At 39.8% G+C, this 25,954-nt stretch overlaps 1 protein-coding gene across 3 annotated transcripts in view; it reads left to right on the forward strand.

Annotated features, from left to right (window-relative positions):
- LOC124595250 (fatty-acid amide hydrolase 2-A) overlaps nt 1-25,954 on the forward strand; it is a 169,476-nt gene that overhangs the window by 14,273 nt on the left and 129,249 nt on the right. For all 3 annotated transcript variants that reach the window (XR_006978186.1, XM_047133915.1, XM_047133914.1), the window contains exons 2-4: nt 10,031-10,216; nt 19,608-19,827; nt 21,261-21,478. Coding sequence is in view for 2 of the 3 variants with exons in the window: in XM_047133915.1 (XP_046989871.1) it covers nt 10,031-10,216; nt 19,608-19,827; nt 21,261-21,478 (624 nt within the window). In the remaining variant the exon portion in view is untranslated. The remainder of the gene's footprint in view (nt 1-10,030; nt 10,217-19,607; nt 19,828-21,260; nt 21,479-25,954) is intronic.

The following is a 25,954-nucleotide window of genomic DNA, read 5'->3' on the forward strand; positions in this document are numbered from 1 at the left end:
CATCTCCGAAGCCGACCTGTGTTCTGTCTTACATCGCATGGTTTTCCGGCTTTGGAATGGCATAACAGTACGCACAACAAACTGCGCGTCATTAAGGAGACTATGAATGTGTGGAAGTCTTCCATGCAGGCCGCTCGCAGGGAATCAGTGGTCCTCTGCCGGCTCCGCATTGGACATATGTGGCTAACACATGGTTACCTATTCCGTCACGAGGACCCACGTCAGTGTCGCTGTGGCTCTCAAATGACAATTGTCCACCTCTTGCTGGTCTGCCCACTTTTAGCTGCTCTGCGACAGACTTAACTTTCCCAGCACCCTGCCTTTGGTGTTGGGCGAAAATGCCTCCACAGCAGCTGTAGTTTTATGTTTTACCTGTGAGAGTGGGTTTTATACTTCCATGTAGGTTTTAGCGCATGTTATTTGTCCCTCTGTGTCCTCCACCCTAGTGCTTTTTGGGTAGAGGTTTTAATGTGTTGCAGAGTGGCCTGGCTCTTCCTCTTTATTCTCGTGGTTGGCCAACCACTGTAATCTGCTTTCATGTTTTGCTCTCTTCTGTTTTGAGTGCCTCTCTGTTGTTTTCTTGTCCTCTTTCGTTCCTTTTAGTGTTCGTTGCCTTCCCTTCGTTCTTGTGGCTTTTCCTTTCTTTCCGTTTTGTGTTCTATGTTTCGTCCATTTTATTCTCACACTTGTGGCATTGTTTTATTAGGAACAAGGGACCAATGACCTCGTAGTTTGGTACCTTCTCCTGCCTTTAAACCAACCAACCAACCAACCTTTTTCCACCTTTATTTGTTGTACTGTAAAACCTGGAACTTGTGTCCATAACCTGTTGTTAATGCTAGAAATTACCAGGAATTTAGATAAGTAACATCAATTTATTTCGTATCACAATAACAATTAAAACCACAGTGCAGCCATAAAAACAAGATATAGACAGAAGAGACAAAACAAGTATTGTCGTACATGAATTTTTTCATTGTTTGAAAACAGTAGCTGGTACTTTTGCTGTTTTTATTTGTGCTCAGCCAGCTACATTTTCTAGGGAAAAATGTTGAGTAGGTTCTGTCGCTAGTTCTCAATTTATTTAGTATTTTATGTAATGATTATATTATAGTTTTGTTTAAGTGTGAGGGAAGGGCTTTAACATGCATTTAGACACACACACTCTCATGGATGATTTTTATTTTCCATTGCAGTATGTCGTTAAGCAACCATTGCCAGACAATCTTTCAAGCATCTCATGTGTGTCCATGGGCCGTTGTCCCAACAAGATTGCTTACAAGGAAAAGCTTTATTCTCACTAATGTTTAGTCAATATTCTGCAAGAGTGCTGAGAACCATGCTTTTGAGAGCTCTGAGACCATCATCATCATCATCATCATCATCATCATCAACAACAACAACACACGAACTTGCCTTGCAGCATTCTTAAGTGTTTGTTGAATCATACCTAAAGTTCACTCTTCTGGGTTTTTTCCGTGCTAATTTTATGGATACACCTTTGGACAGTGGTTATGCCTTCTTTTAAACAGTTATTTCATCATTTCACATTGCTTTGTAATTTGCAGACAGCTCACTACCTTCAGTACTTCTGCTAAGATGGGGGCTCCTCCATCTTTTGGCTTGTGGTGTAATAGGGTAGCTACTCACTTGCAGTGTAATTGCTTTCAAAACTGTAGTAAAATACTTTATCCATATGTTCAGACTGTTTTGTTTATTTTTAATCAAATTTTCCTTGTTGTGATTAAATGCTGTTATTTCGTGTCTGTATTTTTGGGTTCTTCCTTTAATTTTCTTAGAAAATTTTCTTCTTTTGTTCCTATGGTAGGCTAAATGTTTTTCCCTCTCTCTTTCTCCCTGTGGCTTTTCTATTTTCCATACGTACATACTTATATTGCGTACCTTCCCTTGCTTTGTATACTACCTGATTAGATCTTGTATTTTGTCATAAGCATTTCAATTTTGCTATGTTTTTCTGTTCCACACCCAGCAACATACAAGTCTTGATTTGTAACTCTCCTTGATAAGCCCAGTATTTCATATGCCATTACCAGAACAGCATTTTTAACAAAGTTCCATTCTCTCCTGATATAGTCTCTACAGTCCTCTGTAAGAGGTACTCTTGAACTATAGACCTGTCTTTCAGCTGTTGTATTTTCCATGCCTTTATTTTTGTGCTGTTTCCCTTTGCAACCACGATAAGTTTCTAAGGACTAACTCCCAAGACAGTGCACACAATTCCCGTATAAGACATCCATCTTTTTGATACCAGTACATGATCTATTTGTCTTACTTTATCCAGTCCAGATTGTTACAGGTCTTTTTGCAGACATTGATCATTGGGGAAACTGGTACTTTCTGCCTTGAAATCTTTTTGGCAGTGAACTGTGTAATTCTCAGACCACAACTGTTAGTTTCATCATGCACATTTACCTTACCACACACACTGTTGAAATCCTCTTTCTTGCTCAGTTGGCATTATAATGACAAAGGACTGTTTGAGGTCGTATCTAGTTTCTTTATCACAGACCATCTACCATCTGCAGATGATCATAAAAACAATCTGTCACATCACGTGATTCTTCTATTGGAGAATATACACTATTTGATCAGAAAGTATCTGGGCATCCCTATGTAATGTGAAATTGACCGTTAGAAGAACAAGAGAAGGACCTACCAGTATAAAAGGAGGAGGGGAGTATTGTGTTGCCAGTAGAGAAGCAGGGACAGCAGAATAGATCGGTTAGATGACATGAACTAGTGATTGGATGTCACCTGATTAGCAAATTGATGATGGACATTTCATCTCTTCTAAAGCTGGCCAAGTTAACTGTTGGTGATGTAATTATGAAGTGGAAATGCGAAGGAACAATCACAGCTAAACAAAGACCAGGCAGACTTCATATGCTGAGGACAGGGGCAATTATATATTCCAAAGGGTGTTTGTAAAAAATCACATTAAATCAGCAGGAGGAATGTTTCATGAGTTCCAAAGTGCTGCCAGTAGTCCTGCTACCACAATGACTGTGCACGGGGAGCTAAAAAACGGGTACATATGTGTTCATTGCTAAGTGACTCTTGAGGTGGTGTAAAGAGTGATGCCACTGGACAGTGGACGACTGGAAACCAGCAATTTCGAGTGATGAATCACGTTATATTTTGTGGCAGTCCAATGAAAGGGTTTGGGTGTGACAAATGTCTGTAGAACATTACCTGCCATAATGTGTAGTGCCAACAATGAAGTATGCAGGAGATGGTGCTATGCCATGGGGTATTTTCGTGGTTAGGGTATGGTCCCCTTATTGCATTTTACAGCATTGTGTACTGCATATTGTAGACAAACAGTTCATTGTATTTGCATGAAAATGCATCCTGTCATAAAGCAGCAGTTGAGAGTCAATGGTTTGTGGACAGTAACATTCCTAAAAGGGGCTGGCCTGCCCCAAGTTCCAAGCTGAGCTCAATGGAAAACCTTTGGAATGAGTTTATAACATTGGCTTCACTCCAGACTGTGGTGTCCCGACTTTTGTGGTTTTGACTCTTGAGGAAGAATAGGCTGTCATTCCTCCACATACATTCAAATAAGTCATTGGAAGTCCCTCCTCAAGCTGATACAAAGGCATAGGGTGGACAGACCCCATGTTAAGGTCCACTAATAAGTGCCCTGATAGTTTTGATCAGATAATGTATGTTTATGAATGTCATATCAGTTTCCTTTTGATACATAAAGTACGTATGCTTTCATTATTTGAAGTAAAAGCAATAACAGGTCGAAGCATGCTTTGGGCTCTTCAAACCTTAATCTATGCTTCCTTCTCTCCCCTCCCTCCATGATTAATGTAGGTAGAATTTCTGCTTATGTATCTCTCCATTTCCTGAGCTACAATAACTCTTGTTCAGCATCCTTGTACCAATACTGTCCGTAGCTTTTGTCTGCAATGAGGTACAATCATTCCATATACCAAATTTAAGCATAGTTAAGTTCATATTTCTCTTCCTTGCCATGGATAGTCTATGTAAGGACAGTCTGACTTTCCTCGTTAAAGTATTCACGACAGTGGACAATTTACGAGAAAGGTGTATGAACCCTGTGCTCAAACTCAAAAATGAATGACCAGGCTTTCATTTCTGGGATAGCTTCCCATAAAGTGTTGATAACAAAGTGTATAAAGCCTTCCCTTGTCGTGTGTTGTAGCATACACTTCATGTGGCTCTTCAGTTGAGGCCACCCTAGCAAGGGTGACCCTACCAGTAGCCATACTGTTGTCAACTTACACCCAGCTTCTGAATAACACACAAGCTTTGTTGCCCAACACTGAAGATGCCTTTGGTAAGGTGGTGTCCCTTAGCGGACAATGAAAACTTGATGGTGTCCCTTAGTGGACAATGAAAACTTGATGGTGTCCCTTAGTGGACAATGAAAACTTGAGTAATGTCACCTCAACAGTTCATTCTGTTCTTGACCATTGCACATGAAGTACACCAGTTGTCCTCTTTAGTAATTGCAAAGAATTTTTATGGTTGGCTGATGTAGTACATTTAAAAGTCCAGCACTCATTACCATTTAATTTCTTGGACTTACCAGAGGAGTAATTAAGTGTAACCCCACCCCCCCATGAACCATGGACCTTGCCGTTGGTGGGGAGGCTTGTGTGCCTCAGCGATACAGATAACCGTACCGTAGGTGCAGCCACAATGGAGGGGTATCTGTTGAGAGGCCAGACAAACGTGTGGTTCCTGAAGAGGGGCAGCAGCCTTTTCAGTAGTTGCAAGGGCAACAGTCTGGATGATTGACTGATCTGGCCTTGTAACACCAACCAAAACGGCCTTGCTGTGCTGGTACTGTGAACAGCTGAAAGCAAGGAGAAACTACAGCTGTAATTTTTCCCGAGGGCATGCAGCTTTACTGTATGGTTAAATGATGATGATGATGATGATGATGTCCTCTTGGGTAAAATATTCCGAAGGTAAAATAGTCCCCCATTCGGATCTCCAGGTGGGGACTACTCAAGAGGACGTTGTTATCAGGAGAAAGAAAACTGGCGTTCTACGGAGTGGAGCGTGGAATGTCAGATCCCTTAATCGGGCAGGTAGGTTAGAAAATTTAAAAAGGGAAATGGATAGGTTAAAGTTGGATATAGTGGGAATTAGTGAAGTTCGGTGGCAGGAGGAACAAGACTTTTGGTCAGGCGAATACAGAGTTATAAATACAAAATCAAATAGGGATAATGCAGGAGTAGGTTTAATAATGAATAAAAAAAAAAAAAGGAGTGCGGGTAAGCTACTACAAACAGCATAGTGAATGCCTTATTGTGGCCAAGATAGACACAAAGCCCACGCCTACTACAGTAGTACAAGTTTATATGCCAACTAGCTCTGCAGATGACGAAGAAATTGAAGAAATGTATGATGAAATAAAAGAAATTATTCAGATATTGAAGGGACACGAAAATTTAATGGTCATGGGTGACTGGAATTGGGTAGTAGGAAAAGGGAGAGAAGGAAACGTAGTAGGTGAATATAGATTGGGGCTAAGAAATGAAAGAGGAAGCCGTCTGGTAGAATTTTGCACAGAGCACAGCTTAATCATAGCTAACACTTAGTTCAAGAATCATAAAAGAAGGTTGTATACATGGAAGAATCTTGGAGATACTAGAGGGTTTCAGATAGATTATATAATGGTAAGACAGAGATTTAGGAACCAGGTTTTAAATTGTAAGACATTTCCAGGGACATATGTGGACTCTGACCACAATCTATTGGTTAGGAACTGTAGATTAAAACTGAAGAAACTGCAAAAAGGTGGGAATTTAAGGAGATGCGACCTGGATAAACTGAAGGAACCAGAGGTTGTAGAGAGTTTCAGGGAGAACATACGGGAACAATTGACAGGAATGGGGGAAAGAAATACAGTAGAAGAAGAATGGTTAGCTTTGAGGGATGAAGTAGTGAAGGCAGCAGAGGATCAAGTAGGTAAAAGGCGAGGGCTAGTAGAAATCCTTGGGTAACAGAAGAAATATTGAATTTAATTGATGAAAGGAGAAAATATAAAAATGCAGTAAATGTAGCAGGCAAAAAGGAATACAAACGTCTCAAAAATGAGATCGACAGGAAGTGCAAAATGGCTAAGCAGGGATGGCTAGAGGGCAAATGTAAGGATGTAGAGACTTATCTCACTAGGGGTAAGATAGATACTGCCTACAGGAAAATTAAAGAGACCTTTGGAGAAAAGAGAACCACTTGTATGAATAGTAAGAGCTCAGATGGAAACCCAGTTCTAAGCAAAGAAGGGAAAGCAGAAAGATGGAAGGAGTATGTAGAGGGTCTATACAAGGGTGATGTACTTGAGGACAATATTATGGAAATGGTAGGGGATGTAGATGAAGATGAAATGGGAGATATGATACTGTGTGCAGAGTTTGACAGAGCACTGAAAGACGTGAGTCGAAACATAGCCCTGGGAGTAGATAACATTCCATTAGAACGACTGACAGCCTTGGGAGAGCCAGTCCTGACAAAACTCTACCATCTGGTGAGCAAGATGTATGAGACAGGCGAAATACCCTCAGACTTCAAGAAGAATATAATAATTCCAATCCCAAAGAAAGCAGGCATTGACAGATATGAAAATTACTGAACTATCGGTTTAATAAGTCACGGCTGCAAAATATCAACACAAATTCTTTACAGATGAATGGAAAAACTAGTAGAAGCCGACCTCGGGGAAGATCAGTTTGGATTCCGTAGAAATATTGGAACACTTGAGGCAATACTGACCCTACGACTTATTTTAGAAGCTACATTAAGGAAAGGCAAACCTACGCTTCTAGCATTTGTAGACTTAGAGAAAGCTTTTGACAATGTTGACTGGAATACTCTCTTTCAAGTTCTGAAGGTGTCAGGGGTAAAATACAGGGAGCGAAAAGCTATTTACAATTTGTATAGGAACCAGATGGCAGTTATAGGAGTCGAGAGGCATGAAAGGGAATCAGTGGTTGGGAAGGGAGTGAGACAGGGTTGTAGCATCTCCCCGATGTTATTCAATATGTATATTGAGCAAGCAGTGAAGGAAACAAAAGGAAAAATTCGGAGTAGGTATAAAGATCCATGGAGAAGAAATAAAAACTTTGAGGTTCGCCGATGACATTGTAATTTTGGCAGAGACAGCAAAGGACTTGGAGGAGCAGTTGAACGGAATGGACAGTGTCTTGAAAGGAGGGTATAAGATGAACATCAACAAAAGCAAAACAAGGGTAATGGAATGTAGTCGAATTAAGTCGGGTGATGCTGAGGGAATTAGATTAGGAAATGGGACACTTAAAGTAGTAAAGGAGTTTTGCTATTTGGGGAGCAAAATAATTGATGATGGTTGAAGTAGAGAGGATATAAAATGCAGACTGTCAATGGCAAGGAAAGCGTTTCTGAAGAAGAGAAATTTGTTAACATCGTGTATGGATTTGAGTGTCAGGAAGTAGTTTATGAAAGTATTTGTATGGAGTGTAGCCATGTATGGAAGTGAAACATGGACGAAAAATAGTTTGTACAATAAGAGAATAGAAGCTTTCGAAATGTGGTGCTACAGAAGAATGCTGAAGATTAGATGGGTAGATCACATAACTGATGAGGACTCAGGACTGAAGACCACAACAACAACAACAACAATTAAGTGTAATGTTTTCCTGACATGTACCATTCACAGGGACATTGTTAACATTGGTTTAGGCATGTGTAACTGTTCTGAAATTTCTCTAATATAATGTGTGAATTTATGGACCCCCTAAAATTGTTTCATTTGAACTCCTAGTTATCTCCTCGAGTCATCTGACGGAACGCTCATTTATCACAGTGAAGTGTAGTGCCTGCACTTATTATCCAGTGTTGATTGGCATGATTTCACACAGAGGGAATACACTGTGATGCATAGACATGATTGACAATACAGTGTATATAACAAAACAAGCAGCCACATTTCTGCCATAGTGTCAAACAGCCTGCCCACTAACAAACTGGATGCTCCTACCTTGGACCATTTGCCTGTTATCTCTTGAATTTAATGATAGGTGTGGCAGCTGTAGAAAATGGGAAGGAATTTGCACATTTCATTTCCAACTCTCCCACCCCCTTGCCCACCCTCCCCCCCCATAGCCTCAACCTTTTTGTTTTTGTGTCCCTCCAGCTGTGTGTGTGTTTTGAAGTATTTACATTTTTTAGGGATCTAGAAAGATAAAAAGTAGCAACATAAATTTGTATAATTTCAGTTCTGTGGTGTGCCAGTGAAAATAAGTGCGGTAGATTATGATATTTATGGATAATTATTTCATCTGCTACAGTTTATACCCACGTGTTGTGAAATTTGGGTAGGAGTCGGTTTTCATGTGTAATGATAGACAGTAGAATGCTGCCATCCAACTCCTGTACATAATTTAAAGGTAAAATAGGAATGCTTCTTTTGCAATGAATCACTGTCATATCACCTGCTACTGATACTACTCAAGGTCAAATACAGTCAGCTGTCATTCTTATATGAGCACTTTAAGATTAGCTTCTGTAACCTTTGCTTCATATTCCACCCAGTTTCAACTTATTCTATCTGTTATCTAATGAATGGACTCTGATCAGTGGAATCTGTGCGTGTAATATCCTGTACCATTAAAAAGGAAACCGTAATACACATTCATGAAAGTTGTTACACGTGCGGGGTTTGTTGTTTTTGTGATGTGATTTAAACTGAAGTACAGTTTCATCAATGAAACTCACATATGTTGAGGAGGTACATAATTATTAAAGGGAATATTCTTGTGTGAGCAAAAAACATTTACAGAAAGTAAGGTAATAACAAATGTAAAACTTGTGTGTCAAAAATCCGTGTTAACGGAAATATTTTTTAGTATGCCTACAATGCATTGTGTATTCATTGCTGCAAATAACATGTGTTTTGACATTCACTGCTGTTTGTTTACAGTGTTCGAAAGTAGCTCTGAGTAATAATTTTGTAATGTTTATACACAGATCAGCTTGTGTGCACCTTCTTATCCATTTTGCTTTTACATGAATGATGTTTTTTCCAGTCCTGATCAGATATTGTAAGTGCAGTATGATACATTTAAGGAAGATAGAGTCCAGACCATAAAAGCATTGTGTAAGTTTCTTGTTTACTGTTGTCATTTAGGCCAGGCTATTTTATACAGAATATTATGCAATACCTACAGGAACACTCATACAGATAGTCACAACTTAAGTTGGTAAATACATGAGAAGGAGCTTACTATATTAAAGAATTCTGGGCAACTTGATATAAAAGTTTTTCTGAAAGTATCATTTTTGACATTTGTGGGAAGTGTAACACAGCACATAAAAGCTGCTATTCATCCTCATACTTGTAAAGAAAATTATACAAGAACAGCTAAATTATAATCATGTCACCTATTCTGAAGGCATCAACTTCGTTAATAGTGAGCTTCCAGGTGTTCAGCTGAGTTTTTCCATTTTCTGCTCAATATTTTGACAACTGAACCAGCCATCTTCTTTAGGTGTTTTTTTGCTATTATGTTTACTCACTGCCTTGACTCGAGCCAGGCAGCGAGTACACATAGCAGCAAAGCTCTCAGCACCTGAAGAAGATGACTGGGTTGGTCATCGAAATATTGTGCAGGAAATGGCACAACTCAGCTGAACACTTGGAAGTTCACTATCAATCAGTCACTCTGAGAAAACCTAAGAGAGAGCACCAGCATTATGTTTGAATCTACTAATTCTTGCCACTTGCCATTGTTGGACAAGATGTGTTACTACATTTTTTGTATCCAATTCATTTCATACCCCGCAGTGTTTCATACCATGTGTGATCTATTGAAAATGTGTGTGTGTGTGTGTGTGTGTGTGTGTGTGTGTGTGTGTGTGTGTGTGGGCGCGCGTGCGCGCTTGTGTGTTAACTTTTTGTGAAGTGGGGTGCAGCAGGGCAAGATGGGGCAGTATGTACTAACTTTTTATTGATTAGTAAGTGGAAAGTTATTTTTTTTATATGTTTCAGATGTCTGAAGTCGCAAGAAGATTACAAAGAGCAGCTATTCGCCTGGTGTTTAGGTTGTTGGAATTAATTGTATCAGGATTTTTACAGTTGGTTTACCATGGGAAAGGTGAAGTAGTTCCTCCCATTAACAACCTGTTGCTTTTAGAGCCTGCATCCACACTTGCACTGAAAATAAGAACTAGAAAGGTATTTTGACAGTCTGTATTCCTTATAAAAATTCCCATTAATTGCTGTTTGAGAGTAATAAATTGGGAAGTACTTTTATTTTACGCTATAAAGAAATTTGGTTCTTTGATATGATTATCCATAGATGAAACTTAAGTTGTTGATACTGTTTGTTTAGAAATAAAAATGAAGTGTCAACTAGATCTAATATTCAATAGCTGGACTGTTAAATCAAAGGCTTCATTTGTTGATGAATGAATGGCAAGAGAAAGGAGGTGAGTAAGGTACCATAGAACAAAATTGTATCTACTCCTTTTTTGTGTTTGTGTTATATTTCCTGCAACTCAGGTTTACCTGTGATTAACTTCTACATCTGCATCAATACATCTACATCTATCTATACCTACATCTACATTAAGGCAAGCCATTGTACAGAGCACTGACAAAGGTAATGCATACTAATGTTAGCATCTGTCTCTTCTGTTCCATTTTGTGTACTGAACAAGGGAAAAATGACTATCTGTATGCCTCCTCCTCCTCTTCTTCTTCTCTTCTTCTTCTTCTTCTTCTTCTTCCTCCTCCTCCTCCTCCTCCTCCTCCTCCTCCTCCTCCTTTGACCTCTACATGAGATATACAATGGTCGCAAAAGAATGGGCACACAACCTTCATTAAATACAGACTCTATAACTTCTGCCCCTAACCCACCATTGCCCTCTTTCTAAATACATGTCTGTTTCTGAATACATACCCTTCTGATGATGCTGAAGAATGCTGAAGATTAGATAGGTAGATCACATAACTAATCAGGAGGTATTGAGTAGAATTGGGGAGAAGAGGAGCTTGTGGTACAACTTGACTAGAAGAAGGCATTGGTTTGTAGGACATGTTATGAGACATTGAGGGATCACCAATTTAGTATTGGAGGGCAGCGTGGAGGGTAAAAATCGTAAAGGGAGACCAAGAGATGAATACACTAAGCAGATTTAGAAGGATGTAGGCTTCAGTAGGTATTGGGAGATGATGAAGCTTGCACAAGAAAGAGTAGCATGGAGAGCTGCATCAAAGCAGTCTCAGGATTGAAGACCACAACAACAACAACAACAACAACAACAGCTTGATGATTTCAACTATTGGCAAATTTTATGCTTTCAGATATTGGCAAATAAAAGTGTAACACTGTGCATATTATTTAGAAGTACAATATTGAAGGGGATAGTAGGGGAAGGTGTGAACTAATAACTCATGTAAACTAGTAAAACAAGTTTCCTTCACTTCACATCTATCGTCCCCAGTCTACTGGTTTCTGTCTATAATGACCAACTTCAGATCTGCAGTAAAATATACACATACAACTAGCAGATACATCTTAAAACAAGAAAATAGACCGTAATGAAAAGTATTACTGACGTACTTGTGAATTTGTGCGTTGTAAATATGACGACTCATATCTTTTTTATAAAAACATGTCCAAATATACTGGAGCTATAGTGGCATTGTCAAACATATATAAAGTAGTCATCTTGTCAGCAGCATTGCTGTTCAAAACAAGTGTTAGTAAAAAATATAACCTTTGGTTTTAGATTGCTTCCCATAAAAAAGTCATGTTGCCACTGTCAGTTTTACATGTCAACAGCTTGGAAAAAATTTTGTCCCTAGAACATACTTAAGAAATATGAACTTTTTTTGGTGTTTGAAACTGTTGTTTTGGTGTTGCTAGTAATTTTTTGCACAAATTGTCATAGCAAGTTAGAAGAAATTGAATGTGTACAAAGTACTGACATTGCTATCATCAGTGAAAGTGAAGAAGAATTACAGGATCTATTGAGTGGAATGAGCAGTCTAGTGAGTATAGGCTGTGAAATGAGAGTAAACAGAAGAAAGAAAAAATTAATGAGAAGTAGCAGATAAGAGAACAGGGAGAAACTTAAAATCAGAATGGGGGATCAAGAAGTAGACGAAGTTGAGGAATTCTGCTACCTAAGTAGCAAAATAACTCGCGGTGCTTTCCCTCTAAGTTTGTGTATGGTGGCCTGACTGTCACACCACGAGCAGGGAACACTGCATGACAGATCTGTCCGTTTGATGTTACCTAAGTTGCCTTTAACTGTCGTTTTTCAAACACTGTCAACTTTTTGTTTTGTTCTCGTGGTCTTGTTAGCCTGTACTGCAACCGTGTATTTGCTGGCAAAAAAGGTTGCTTCTATTTTTGTGTTAGCAGCTGGTGTTTTGTTTACTGTTAACCTAACCTCACTTTCCCGTTCCCAGTACATGTGCTGAGTACAGTGTCTAATCATGGTTATTAAAAAAAAAAACAAAGAAACATTACAGACTTTGTGAAAAAGGTGTATTTGTCATCCTAAACCTACTCCTAATGATCCAACTCCCCAATACACTATCCAAATTGAACCCTGCCTGGAACGGTTCCGTCCTCCGTCACAGCGGGACCCACCTCCTCTTCCTCAAAATCACCCTCTCCAAACCTTCCAGGAATTTCTGACTTCCAGCCTTGCCTCTCATTCCTTCTTAAAAAACCTTAATCCTACTCCCAACATCACCACTGCTGAAGCCCAGGCTATCCGTGATCTGAAGGCTGACTGATCCATCGTCATTCTTCCAGCTGACAAGAGTTCCACGACCATGGTACTTGATTGCCGGGAGTATGTGGCCGAGGGACTGTGTCAGCTTTCAGACAACACCACATACAAAGTTTGCCAAGGTAATCCCATTCCTGATGTCCAGGCGGAGCTTCAAGGAATCCTCAGAACCTTAGGCCCCCTACAAAACCTTTCACCTGACTCAATCAACCTCCTGACCCCACCGACACCCTGCACCACTACCTTCTACCTTCTTCCTAAAATTCACAAACCCAAACATCCCGGCTGCCCCATTGTAGCTGGTTACCAAGCCCCCACAGAACGTATCTCTGCCTACGTAGATCAACACCTTCAACCCATTACATGCAGTCTCCCATCCTTCATCAAAGACACCAACCACTTTCTTGAACACCTGGAATCCTTACCCAATCTGTTACCCCTGGAAACCATCCTTGTAACCATTGATGCTATTTCCTTATACACAAATATCCTGCACATCCAGGGCCTCGCTGCGATGGAGCACTTCCTTTCACGCCGATCACCTGCTACCCTACCGAAAACCTCTTTCCTCATTACCTTAGCCAGCTTCAACCTAACCCACTACTTCTTCACTTTTGAAGGCCAGACATACCAACAATTAAAGGGAACAGCCATGTGTACCAGGATGGCCCCCTCGTACGCCAACCTATTTATGGGTCGCTTAGAGGAAGCCTTCTTGGTCACCGAAGCATGCCAACCCAAAGTTTGGTACAGATTTATTGATGACATCATGATCTGGACTGACAGTGAAGAACTACTCCAGAATTTCCTCTCCAACCTCAACTGCTATGGTTCCATCAGATTCACCTGGTCCTACTCCAAATCCCATGCCACTTTCCTCGACGTTGACCTCCATATGTCCAATGGACAGCTTCACACATCTGTCCACATCAAACCCACTAACAAGCAACAGTACCTCCATTATGACAGCTGCCACCCATTCCATATCAAATGGTCCCTTCCCTACAGCTTAGGTCTTCGTGGCAAACGAATCTGCTCCAGTCCTGAATCCCTGAACCATTACACCAATAACCTGAAAACAGCTTTCGCATCCCGCAGCTACCCTCCCGATCTGGTACAGAAGCAAATAGCTAGAGCCACTTCCTCATTCCCTCAAACCCAGAGCCTCCCACAGAAGAACCCCAAAAGTGCCCACTTGTGACAGGATACTTTCCGGGACTGGATCAGACTCTGAATGTGGCGCTCTCCAGCAGGGATACGACTTCCTCAAATCCTGCCCTGAAATGAGATCCAGCCTTCATGAAATCTTCCGCACTCCACCAAGAGTGTCTTTCCGCCGTCCACCTAACCTTCGTAACCTCTTGATTCATCCCTATGAAATCCCCAGACCACCTTCCCTACCCTCTGGCTCCTACCCCTGTAACTGCCCCCGGTGTAAAACCTGTCCCATGCACCCTCCCGCCACCACCTACTCCAGTCCTGTAACTCGGAAGGTGTACACGATCAAAGGCAGAGCCACGTGTGAAAGCACCCACGTGATTTACCAACTGACCTGCCTATAACCCGGAAGGTGTACACGATCAAAGGCAGAGCCGCGTGTGAAAGCACCCACGTGATTTACCAACTGACATACCTACACTGTGAAGCCTTCTATGTGGGAATGACCAGCAACAAACTGTCCATTCACATGAAAGGACACAGGCAGACGGTGTTTGTTGATAATGAAGATCACCCTGTGGCTAAACATGCCTTGGTGCACGGCCAGCACATCTTGGCACAGTGTTACACCATCTGGGTTATCTGGATACTTCCCACTGACACCAACCTATCAGAACTCCAGAGAGTGGAACTTGCCCTTCAATATATCCTCTCTTCTCGTTATCCGCCAGGCCTCAATCTGCGCTAATTTCAATTTGCCGCCGCTCATACCTCACCTGTCTTTCAACAACATATTTGCCTCTGTACTTCCGCGTCGACTGACATCTCTGCCCAAACTCTTTGCCTTTACAAATGTCTGCTTGTGTCTGTGTACGCGCGGTTGGATATGGGTGTGTGTCTTTTTTCCCCCCAAGGTAAGTCTTTCTGCTCCCGGGATTGGAATGACTCTTTACCCTCCCCTTGTAAACCCATATCCTTTCGTCTTTCCCTCTCCTTCCCTCTTTCCTGATGAAGCAACCTTTGGTTGCAAAAGCTTGAATATTTGTGTGTGTGTGTTTTTGTGTTGTGTCTATCTACATACCAACACTTTCTCGTTTGGTAAGTTACAGCATCTTTGTTTTTTTACATATAATTATACAGAACAATATAATATGCATGTATGTTTTTCTGTAAGAAACAAACTATGTACTATTAATACCTAAAAAAATAATTCCAGTTATATTTTTGCTTTTACAGTGTAGTTATTAAAAAAGATAGAGCAGTAAGAGGTACAGAATACAGAATAGCTTAAGGGCAAGGAATGGCTTCGGAGAAAACGAAAGAAGAAATACTGAAGCCATTAACTCAGACTTCCGGTGGGAAGTGTGCAATCTCCTGGGGATGTACATTTCTTAACCTTATCAACGTTGTATAGTCCCTTTTCCTGGCCTTTAGCTGTATCAACCAGAGCAGTGCTTTAGGATGTGGTATTCCTACCAATTTAAAAGGTCCACAATACCATGGAAAGAACTCACTTTTCTCTTTCCTTAAGTTGGAACTATCATGGATATCTTTTACTAAAACTAAGTCATCTGTGCTAGAGACCACGTGGCCCAGTACTGCACTGCCGCTCACAGAGATGTCCAGAAGTTCCACACACAGAGAGCATCCCAGGGTACCAATGTGAAGACTGATATGATTTTTTTAATTTTCTCATTTTTTTAAAAATCTGATAGGATATAAAGAAAGGAGAGGTACTGTATTTCAGCTTCTATAATAAAAAGACTTTAATTTTGCTGCAGACTCCTCCTCCTTTAAACCATATAGCAGTCGACTCGCACTCATTTATTTTACAATGATTCCTTGTCTTCACTACAAATTGCATCTCATTTTTGTTTGTTGTTTCCATCCAGGAATTTCCATTAGTGATATTTACTGACATGAAGGATGAGACTGTGTAACTATGTTATTTCTTCCACAAATAGAATAGAAAATGTGCACGAATATCCATTCTGTTGTCGCAAACCAGTAATCACTACTACCTTCACCATCACCATGAAGCTAAAGTGATTCTATTGTAGATGAAAGGTAAAATGTGGCCATAGGATGGCAGTTTTTTTACCAGCCAGCTGTTTGCTTTGGTTGTAGATTGCCTGTTTTCTTACTTATGCTTCTATACAGTACATGATATTATGAAATTCGTAATATTTTTAGATGGTTACCAGGGCCTCTTGGTTCTACTGAGCAATGTATTCTTTCTCATGAAAATTTCAATTGTTCACTTATTTGTGTGAAATGAATAGTCTTCATGGAGATTCCTTTCTTGCAGAGCACATTATTGTAACTGTATTTATATAATTTTTAATATAAGCCCTGCCACATTCATTATATATTATGATGTGTTGCATTAATTGGAGAACTTTACTTTGTTCGAGTCTTTGATGCTACTTAAATTCTGTAATTTATTATTAATTGAGTGGAAGTAGGGACATAAAAAGTAGTTTAACACAGTGTGTCCACGGTTTTCTGATTCATCCTGTAATGCAGTGCACTAGTGTGCAATTTCAAAACATAATATTTTAGTGCAGTGGAAAAGATGAAAATAAGAAAAGGGGGTAGGAATTGGAACATCCAATCCTTTGAGGAAACAGAGGCAGTGCATTCAGTTGTAGCAAATTTAACACAGAGGTATAGTGTTTTCCATATGCTTGCAGTGACTGAATCTGATGTAAAAGGTAAACAGACAAAGGCTATGTTTATATAATTCTGATATTCCTATTAGATTAGATGTACTTTTCATTCTTGTATCCATAATGAGGAGATCCTCAAGGATGTAGAATGTGTCTGGAAACAAGGATACACAATTTGCATTTACAAAGAAAAAAATATATGCTAATGTACCTTCCACAGATCCCAAGTGAAATGAGCCTAGTAGATGTGGAATAAGTCAAAGAAATCTTCAGTTTAGAAGGTAATAACAAACTTGTTACAAAACGTGTAAATGTTGTACAATACACTGATGTGCTTATGTAACTGAAATCTGATTTTTCATAATACTCACATTATTTGACATTATTAATAATATATGCACATTTCACAGTGAAAAAACTATTCTGATAACACCCTCACCCCCTGCTCCCCATTTTCATCCTTGTTTCCCCTCACCTTCACAGTAGGTAAGTCTCTCTCACACTGGGGTCGGTATGACTTGCTCTTCCTCCCGTGTATCCCTCTTTCCTCACTGAGAAATTTAGGAATAGTTTCTTTCCACTTTAAAGTGTTTATTGGCGGTACACGAATTTCCCCTACTAAAGGTAAGTACTGGCTATTCATTCTGCTTCTTTGTGATATTTTACTTTTCTCTTGTGAATTTTCCTTTTGGTACAATTAAACTGTGTTGTGGCTACTTTTGCTGACTTGGTAGCTTAAGCCAACACCATATGCAAATCAGGTATGTTTTCATCAGAAACAGCGTGCTCCATGACCATGTTAATGAGATCCAAGATAGTAGGAATGGCAGCATCAGTCATATTTTTAATATGTTTATTGCAGATCAGTTTTAGCTAGCTGTAATCTGTCATATGAAGTGGTACCAAGTGTTGTTACATTTATGATGAGTCATCATGACTTAGATATAATGCACTGAAGACAGCTACACAATAGGTGAAATTGGTCTGCAACAAACAGATTAAAAATTTACTTCCAATGCTGCCCTTCCTTCTATTTTGGATGTACATGTAGTTAATATACATAAGTAAGCAAAACAGTTAACTAATCCAAAGATTGACTGCAACACCATTCTGTTACTGGCTGCTGCACTGTAGTTTGCTGTGTAAACAAACATGTGCAGCCAAACATGTACAAACATAGGGGTAGAATACTCCTAACAAAATTGAAGACTCACAAAGCTGTGGACAGTCATGTAAAAAAGGATGGAAGCAGTCCTTTTGTTCATTCTAGACCCTGTCTGTTGGTTTCTGTCTCTCTTGTTTGATACCTAGTCTTGTATCCTCATATATATGTTATATTCCATCCTGGCTGTTTCCTCAGTGTATACGTATTTGTAAATTCATACATTTATCTAAAAACAAAGATGATGCAACTTACGAAATGAAAGCATTGGTATGTTGATAGAGACACAAACAAACACACAAAATTCAAGCTTTCGTAACCCACGTGCTTCATCAGGAAAGAGGGAAGGAGAGGGAAAGACGAAAGGATGTAGGTTTTAAGGGAGAGGGTAAGAAGTCATTCCAATCCCGGGAGTGGAAAGACTTACCTTAGGGGGAAAAAAGGACAGATATACACTCGCGCGCACTCGCGCGCGCACACACACACACACACACACACACACACACACACACACACACACACACACACACACATATCCATCTGCTTCCCGCAACTACCCTCCCGACCTAGTACAGAAGCAAATAACCAGAGCCAATTCCTCATCCCCTAAAACCCAAAACCTCCCACAGAAGAACCTCAAAAGTGCCCCACTTGTGACAGGATACTTTCCGGGACTGGATCAGACTCTGAATGTGGCTCTCCAGCAGGGATACAACTTCCTCAAATCCTGCCCTGAAATGGGATCCATCCTTCATGAAATCCTCCCCACTCCATCAAGAGTGTCTTTCCGCCGTCCACCTAACCTTCGTAACCTCTTGATTCATCCCTATGAAATCCCTAAACCACCTTCCCTACCCTCTGGCTCCTACCCTTGTAACCGCCACCGGTGTAAAACCTGTCCCATGCACCCTCCCACCACCACCTACTCCAGTCCTGTAACCCGGAAGGTGTACACGATCAAAGGCAGAGCTACGTGTGAAAGCACCCACGTGATTTACCAACTGACCTGCCTACACTGTGAAGCTTTCTATGTGGGAATGACCAGCAACAAACTGTCCATTCGCATGAATGGACACAGGCAGACAGTGTTTGTTGGTAATGAGGATCACCCTGTGGCTAAACATGCCTTGGTGTATGGCCAGCACATCTTGGCACAGTGTTACACCGTTCGGGTTATCTGGATACTTCCCACTAACACCAACCTATCAGAACTCCGGAGATGAGAACTAGCCCTTCAATATATCCTCTCTTCCCGTTACCCACCATGCCTCAACCTACGCTAATTTCAAGTTGCCGCCGCTCGTACCTCACCTGTCATTCAACAACATCTTTGCCTCTGTACTTCCGCCTTGACACATCTCTGCCCAAACTCTTTGTCTTTACATTTGTCTGCTTGTGTCTGTATATGTGCGGATGAATATATATGTGTGTGTGTGTGTGTGTGTGTGTGTGTGTGTGTGTGTAACACACACACATATATTCATCCGCGCGCACGAGTGTATACCTGTCCTTTTTTCCCCCCCCCCAAGGTAAGTCTTTCCGCTCCCGGGATTGGAATGACTCCTTACCCTCTCCCTTAAAACCCACATCCTTTCGTCTTTCCCTCTCCTTCCCTCTTTCCTGAAGAAGCAACCGTGGGTTGCAAAAGCTTGAATTTTGTGTGTGTGTGTGTGTTTGTTTGTTTGTTTGTGTCTCTATCAACGTACAAACGCTTTTGTTTGGTAAGTTACATCATCTTTGTTTTTAAATATATTTTTCCCATGTGGAATGTTTCCCTCTATTATATAAATTCATACATTGTAATTTGTACCACTATTATTTTTTTGTAGGTTTCAAGTGTCCAGGTGATAGAAGCTTACATAGCTCGTATAAAAGAAATAAATCCTATCTTAAATTGCATGGTAGATGAGAGATTTTCTGATGCCCTGAAAGAAGCAAGGGAAATAGACAGTTTTATTGCATCAGAAACAAAGAGTACTGATGAAATTGCAAGAGATACACCTTTTCTTGGTGTCCCGTTTACAACAAAAGACTGCATACAAGTAAAAGGTAACTGACACATTATCTTGCTTTGAAGCAGTTCTCTCTTTCCAGTGCTTTTAAACCCATTAGTTTAAAAACAACACAAAAGTTACTGTTTGTAATTCTAGAAATGGCAATGTTTCTCATACTGTTTCATAAAAATTGTGTTGCATATTATCCCTACAAATTTTAGGTAAAGGAGAATGAGATTTTACTAAAAATGGGTAGTTGCCTGAGGTGCGGAAATGTGGGGTTGTTAAGAGACTCATTGGCAACATAGTTGGTTGATGGTACAGATTCATGGGGTAAGAACTCTTTTAATTAATTAAATTGATTTATTGGTGTGGGCAGGGGTGGGGGGATCATAATTTTGCTCTGCTGGACTGTTCGCATTTCACTTTCCTGTCCAAACTGTTAGTGTGAAGGTTGTAGTTCCATCCAGTTCAGTCTTCTTTAATGTATTATCATTCCATCTCTCAATCTCCCATTCATCATGCATCCAATTTTTTCAGTTGAAATGATAAATTTGGTTTACTCGTGATTATCTTTCTTCGTCGTAAAAATGAAACTGTGTGTAATTGATATACTAGCGTCTAGACTCCCATAGCTGTTGTCTTCAGAGACTTCAACTATATAGTAACAATATATAATAACAATGCAACCCCCATCTGATAAACATATTGTGTTTAATCCAAGGGGGAGGCTTCCAGCTACGTTGTTATATGCTGAAGGCAGATTTTTTCCTTTCTTTCCTTCTCAGTGACGATTTTGCACCCGTGTCCTGTTGCCAACATGACAGGAAAGTGAGCTTTGCTCTACACTCTCCACAAGCTACTTCAGAAATGATGAAAGTTGAAAAATGGTCACCACTGATATGAATAAGAATACTGCCTGATAATAAAGCAGAATTAGTGGTGTATATCCATTCTAGTTACGGGCTGTATGGTACTGCTATAGTTGTTTGTGTATTGTTCAACACAAGGTTATTCTGAAAGATATCAAGAAGACTTTTGGTCAGTTCTGCACCCATATTAGAATATCTTAAGAAATCATGTAAATGGGTATTATACTCCCATTAAATGTAGTTTGGAACCTGTAGGCAATCCTAATGAGCTTTAGGTTGGCTTTATTCATCTACTTAAGCTGATAAACTGTAAATTATAGAAAACCTATATTATTAATGATTGTGCTCGTACTATGGAGCCAGTCAACATTAGATCAATGTTTATTGCTGTAGCGAGTCTACACTTTAGAAACAGAATTTTAATTTGATTTAAACTGCAACTTCTGGAATAAAAGTACTGTTGTTTGGTTCTGTGAGTAGTGATTGGATATGTGGAACTTTTCCCTTAAATTCTTTTTTCACTTTTATTCTTTACTTCTACTGCTTCTAAGGGTGATTATACAAGAAAGTGTTTGTTTACTCACATAAAAGAGTGATTTTTCTTTCCATACTGTAGGCCTGTCAAACACTGCTGGATTGTACAAAAGAAAAGATATAAAAGCTCTTGAAGATGCCGAAGTCATTGCCCTTATGCGAAAAGCTGGCGGAATTCCGTTAGCTGTTACAAATATTTCGGAATTGTGTATGTGGTGGGAAAGCTCAAACACAGTCTATGGGAGGACAAACAATCCTTACAATACAAACCATATAGTTGGTGGCTCTTCGGGTGGGGAGGTAAGTACTTTGATAGTTTACTATCGTAAATCTCAAAGTATTATGTTTATTTTTTGTCTATTCTTTCAACAGTGGTTTTTACACTATACTTAATTATTTTTATTAGTGAATTGCAAATAATAAGAACTTGCCAAAATAAATAGGATGAATTCTAATTATGAAGTACATCTTGCACTAATGTCATTGCACTGGGCATAATACAGTACTTTTGGTTTTAATTTTAAAGATGAGGACAATAAAATTATTGTGTGAATCATTGTGATTTTATTTTCTGAGTGAGTATACACAGCAAAGCGGCACAAGTGATCAATGCACATTCAGGAGGAACTAGCTTCAAAACTCAATAGATTATTTAGCATTTCCCTGGAAGTATTTAATGTAAATGTTTGCACGATCCCTTTGAAAAGGAATCAGTCAATTCATTTCTCCTTTATCGTCCAAATAACTAATTCTCAGTGTCTAATCACCTCGTGGCTGTTGTGATGTTAAACCCTAATGTTACTTCCCCCTTTCACAGATGACGATCATTTTATTCCAGGGGCACACTTCGCATTAGGTCTTGCAAGCCAGTAGCAAACAGTGCTGGGGATTAGATATCCTTCAGGGCTGCCGAGTAGAAGAGTAGTCCCTTCTCACTGTGGACCACACACTATGAAGATATTATAACCAAGAGTTTTTGGTGTGCAGATTTCTAATCCCAGTTGCAAAGCAGGCAGGTGCTGACAGGTGTGAATATCACCAATAAGAGTTGAAGGACATAAAAGGATTGCAGTAGTTGAGAAAGGAGAGAGGCAGGATTGCCCTCAATGTTATTCAGTCTGTATACTTAGCAAGCAGTAAGGGAAACCAAGAAGAAATTTGGAAAGGGAATTAATGTTCAGGGAGAAGATATGCAAACTGTGAGGTTTATAAATGACATTGTAATTCTGTCATGGACAGCAGAGGACTTGGAAGATCAGTTGAATGGAGTGGATTGTGTTTTGAAAATGAGTCATAATATGAACATCAACAAAAGTTACACAATAGTAACTGATGGAATGTAGTCAAATTCAATAAGTCAAAACTGAGGAAAGTATATTAGAAAATGACTCCAAAAGTAGCAGGTGAATTTTGGTAAAAACTTAGTGATGATGGCTGCAGCAGTGAGTATATAAAATGCATACTGGCAATAGCGAGAAAAGCCTTAGTGAGAAAGGGAAATTTATTAACATTGAATGTAAATCTAATTACTAAAATATAGTTTTGTGAACCAAGACAAAATTGTGTTTAGTTTGTTCACATCATATTTCACCAAGAACCCACAGTTGAACCATTTAATATAAATTTAAGTGTAAGGAAGCTGTTTCTGAAGGTATGGAATGCAGGCTCATACAGAAGTGAAACTTGGATGATTGGCAGTTCTTATAAGATGAGACTAGAAGTCTTCAGTGTGTAGTGCTAAAGGAGAATGCTGTAGATTAGATGGGTGGGTTGGATAACTTATAAGAAGGTACTGAATTCATATGGGGAGAAAAGAAAATTATGACACAATTTGGCTAAAAAAAGAGGACCAATTGGCAGGACATATCCCGAGGCATCAAGATAAGGGAAATGTCAGATTAGTAAAGGAGGGAAGTGTGGTGGTAATATTTGTAGGGGGAGACCAAGGCTTAATTACAGTAAGAAGATTGTTGTAGTTATGCAGAAATGAAGAGGCTTATGTAGGATAGACTAATGTGGACAGCTGCATCGAACACGTGTTCAGACTGAAAAGTGCAAGCCACATACTGTGATCTGCTTCCTACTCGTGGGAGGAATAACACCTACTGAATTTTTTTCACGAATCAAAATGATTTATGGCGAAGGTGCTATGGACAGAACAAGTATGTTCAAGTGATGTAGGGCATTTAGTGGAGGTAGAACTAATGTTCATGATGATTGGAGTAGTGGAAGGCCTTTCATTTTGACTGAAGGGTTGGTGCAAAATATTGAGGAAACTGTGAAAACCACTGATAGACAGGGGATGAAATTTCTATGATGTTTCCACAACTCTCCAGAACTGTCTCACAAAAGACACTTGCAGAAACACTGAGATACTGGAAACTGTGTGCAAGATGGGGCCCAAAACAACTGACAGGGCAGCACGTGAAAAACTGCGTAATTAGCACACGAGAGTTCCTTGGGCAACTTGAATAGGAAGATGAGGATTTTCTGAGATGTATTGTGTCTGGAGATGAAATGCAGGTGGCTTATTACATGCCTCAGACAAAAAGACAATTGTTACAGTGGCATCACACCAATTCAACATCTGCCAAAAAACGCAGAACCACAATTTTGGGAAAAGTCATGGCCTCAGTGTTTTGGCCTGAAAAGGCATCATTTTGGCGAATTTCTACCTCAGGAGGAGACCATCCACGCACAATTAGGTTGCGAGACCCTACAAAAAACTCAAAAGTTGTATTCAAAACAGAAGAAGCTGAATGCTGATGAGAGGAGAGGGTGTGTATACATCTTTTTTTTCTGAATTGTCTCATGTATTGAACAGTTTCTTTATTGTTTGATTAAATGTAGTAACTTCATTTTGTAGTTGAATTTGGTCTTTGCCAAGCCTATTTCCTGGTAGTCTTCTTCTGAAAGAAGAAAAGTGAATTTTGTTCTTCTCAGCATTTTGTGATAATGAATAACCTGTGCCATTTCTTGTATTACATCCAGTTTCCCATGGATGAATTATCCTGTAGTTTTCATATTAAAATTCTCCATTATCAAATTGTTGTGTGATTAACTGTCATTTGTCAACTTTCTCTTTGCAAAGTCCTCAGGTGCTTCATCATAATGTGAACACATTGGTGCATATACCGTAGTAGCAAGAACTTCATTGTTGAACATGAGTGAGCTGTTTAGGCAACAGTTGCATAAGCTGAACACACTGTTACCACATAAAACATTACGTGTTAGTGGTAGAAGTACGGTAGTAGTTATTTCTTTATTATGTTACTTGAATGAGTTGATACTAATACAACAGTGTATGTATACAGTCTCAGGCCGAGGGCAAGGTGTCTTCTCTTAGCCAGAAGGTAGGAACACGAGGAGTAGAACAATTCGTGTACCTCTCCTGGTTAATTCTTAAATTGACTTTCTCTGGTTTTTTTCTGGTCTGTATTTGTGACCCCCTCTATGCTTGCACATGGGGCCTATCTTACCATTCTCTAGTATTGCCCTGATTGAACCCCACACAACAAACATTATGTAAAAACTTGATTGTTAGTTATGTTTGCTACATGCTAATGCAAGTATCTGTTAAGTGAACTGTTTTTTATTGAATACACTGTGCAACAGAATTAAAGGACCACTTCTTCAAACCCCCTTAATTCCCATCCACTGCTGTGCTTCAGTTTGGAATTTGGCTCGAAGGCACATACAGACCTCCTCTGTAGTGTAGCAGATGCACGTTGCCCTGCGACATCACCCTCAGGCTTGATGATGCTTCAGACAGCATGGTGTCGACACTTGTGGAAAACAGGCCACAGCTCAGAAGTTCGTGACGTACGAGGTGTGGCTAGAAAAAAACCGGACTGATGCTGGAAAAAACATTTATTTACAATTATTTACAATTTCATGTTATCTCCTTCAATGTACTCTCCTCCTCAGTCTCTACACCACTCCATACGAATTTTCCACTGTTCATAGCAATGCTGCAGATCATTTTCGGTAAGTCCATACATTACTTCCGTCGCTTTTTCTTTTACTGCTTCAACAGTCTCAAATCTAGTTCCTTTCAAAGCTGACTTGACTTTAGGGAAAAGAAAAAAGTCACAGGGGGCCAAATCAGGTGAGTAGGGTGGATGATCTAAGATGGGAATGTTGTGTTTTGCCAAAAACGTCTTCACTCACAACGCACTGTGAGCTGGGGCATTGTCTTGGTGAAGGATCCATGACTTTTTTCTCCACAAATCGTTCCGTTTTCTCCGTACTCGCTCACGTAGGGTAGCCAGGACGCTAATGTAGTAATGCTGATTCACTGTTTGTCCCTCTGGTACCCAATCAATGTGCACAATCCCTTTGATGTCAAAAAAAAAACAATCATCATTGCCTTGAATTTCGATTTTGACATTCGTGCTTTTTTTTTGTCGTGGAGAACCAGGAGTTTTCCAATGCATCGATTGGCGTTTAGTTTCGGGATCGTAAGTAAAAAACCACGATTCATCGCAAGTAATAACATTTTGTAAGAAGGTGGGATCACTTTCAATGTTTTCCAGGGTGTCAGAACAAATCATTCTTTGGCGTTCCTTCTGTTCAATTGTGAGACACTTTGGAACCATTTTTGAACACACTTTGTTCATGTTGAAACTTTCATGAAGAATCTGCCTAACACTTTTCTTGTCAACTCCTGTTAACTCAGACACTGCTCTGATTGTTAAACGGCGATCTTGTCGAACAAGTTTACCGATTTTTTTTCAATGTTTGAATCAGTTTTTGGTGACAATGGTCTGCCAGTGC

The sequence above is a fragment of the Schistocerca americana genome, chromosome 2 (assembly GCF_021461395.2).
Source record: "Schistocerca americana isolate TAMUIC-IGC-003095 chromosome 2, iqSchAmer2.1, whole genome shotgun sequence".
In the NCBI taxonomy this organism is placed as follows: domain Eukaryota; kingdom Metazoa; phylum Arthropoda; class Insecta; order Orthoptera; family Acrididae; genus Schistocerca; species Schistocerca americana.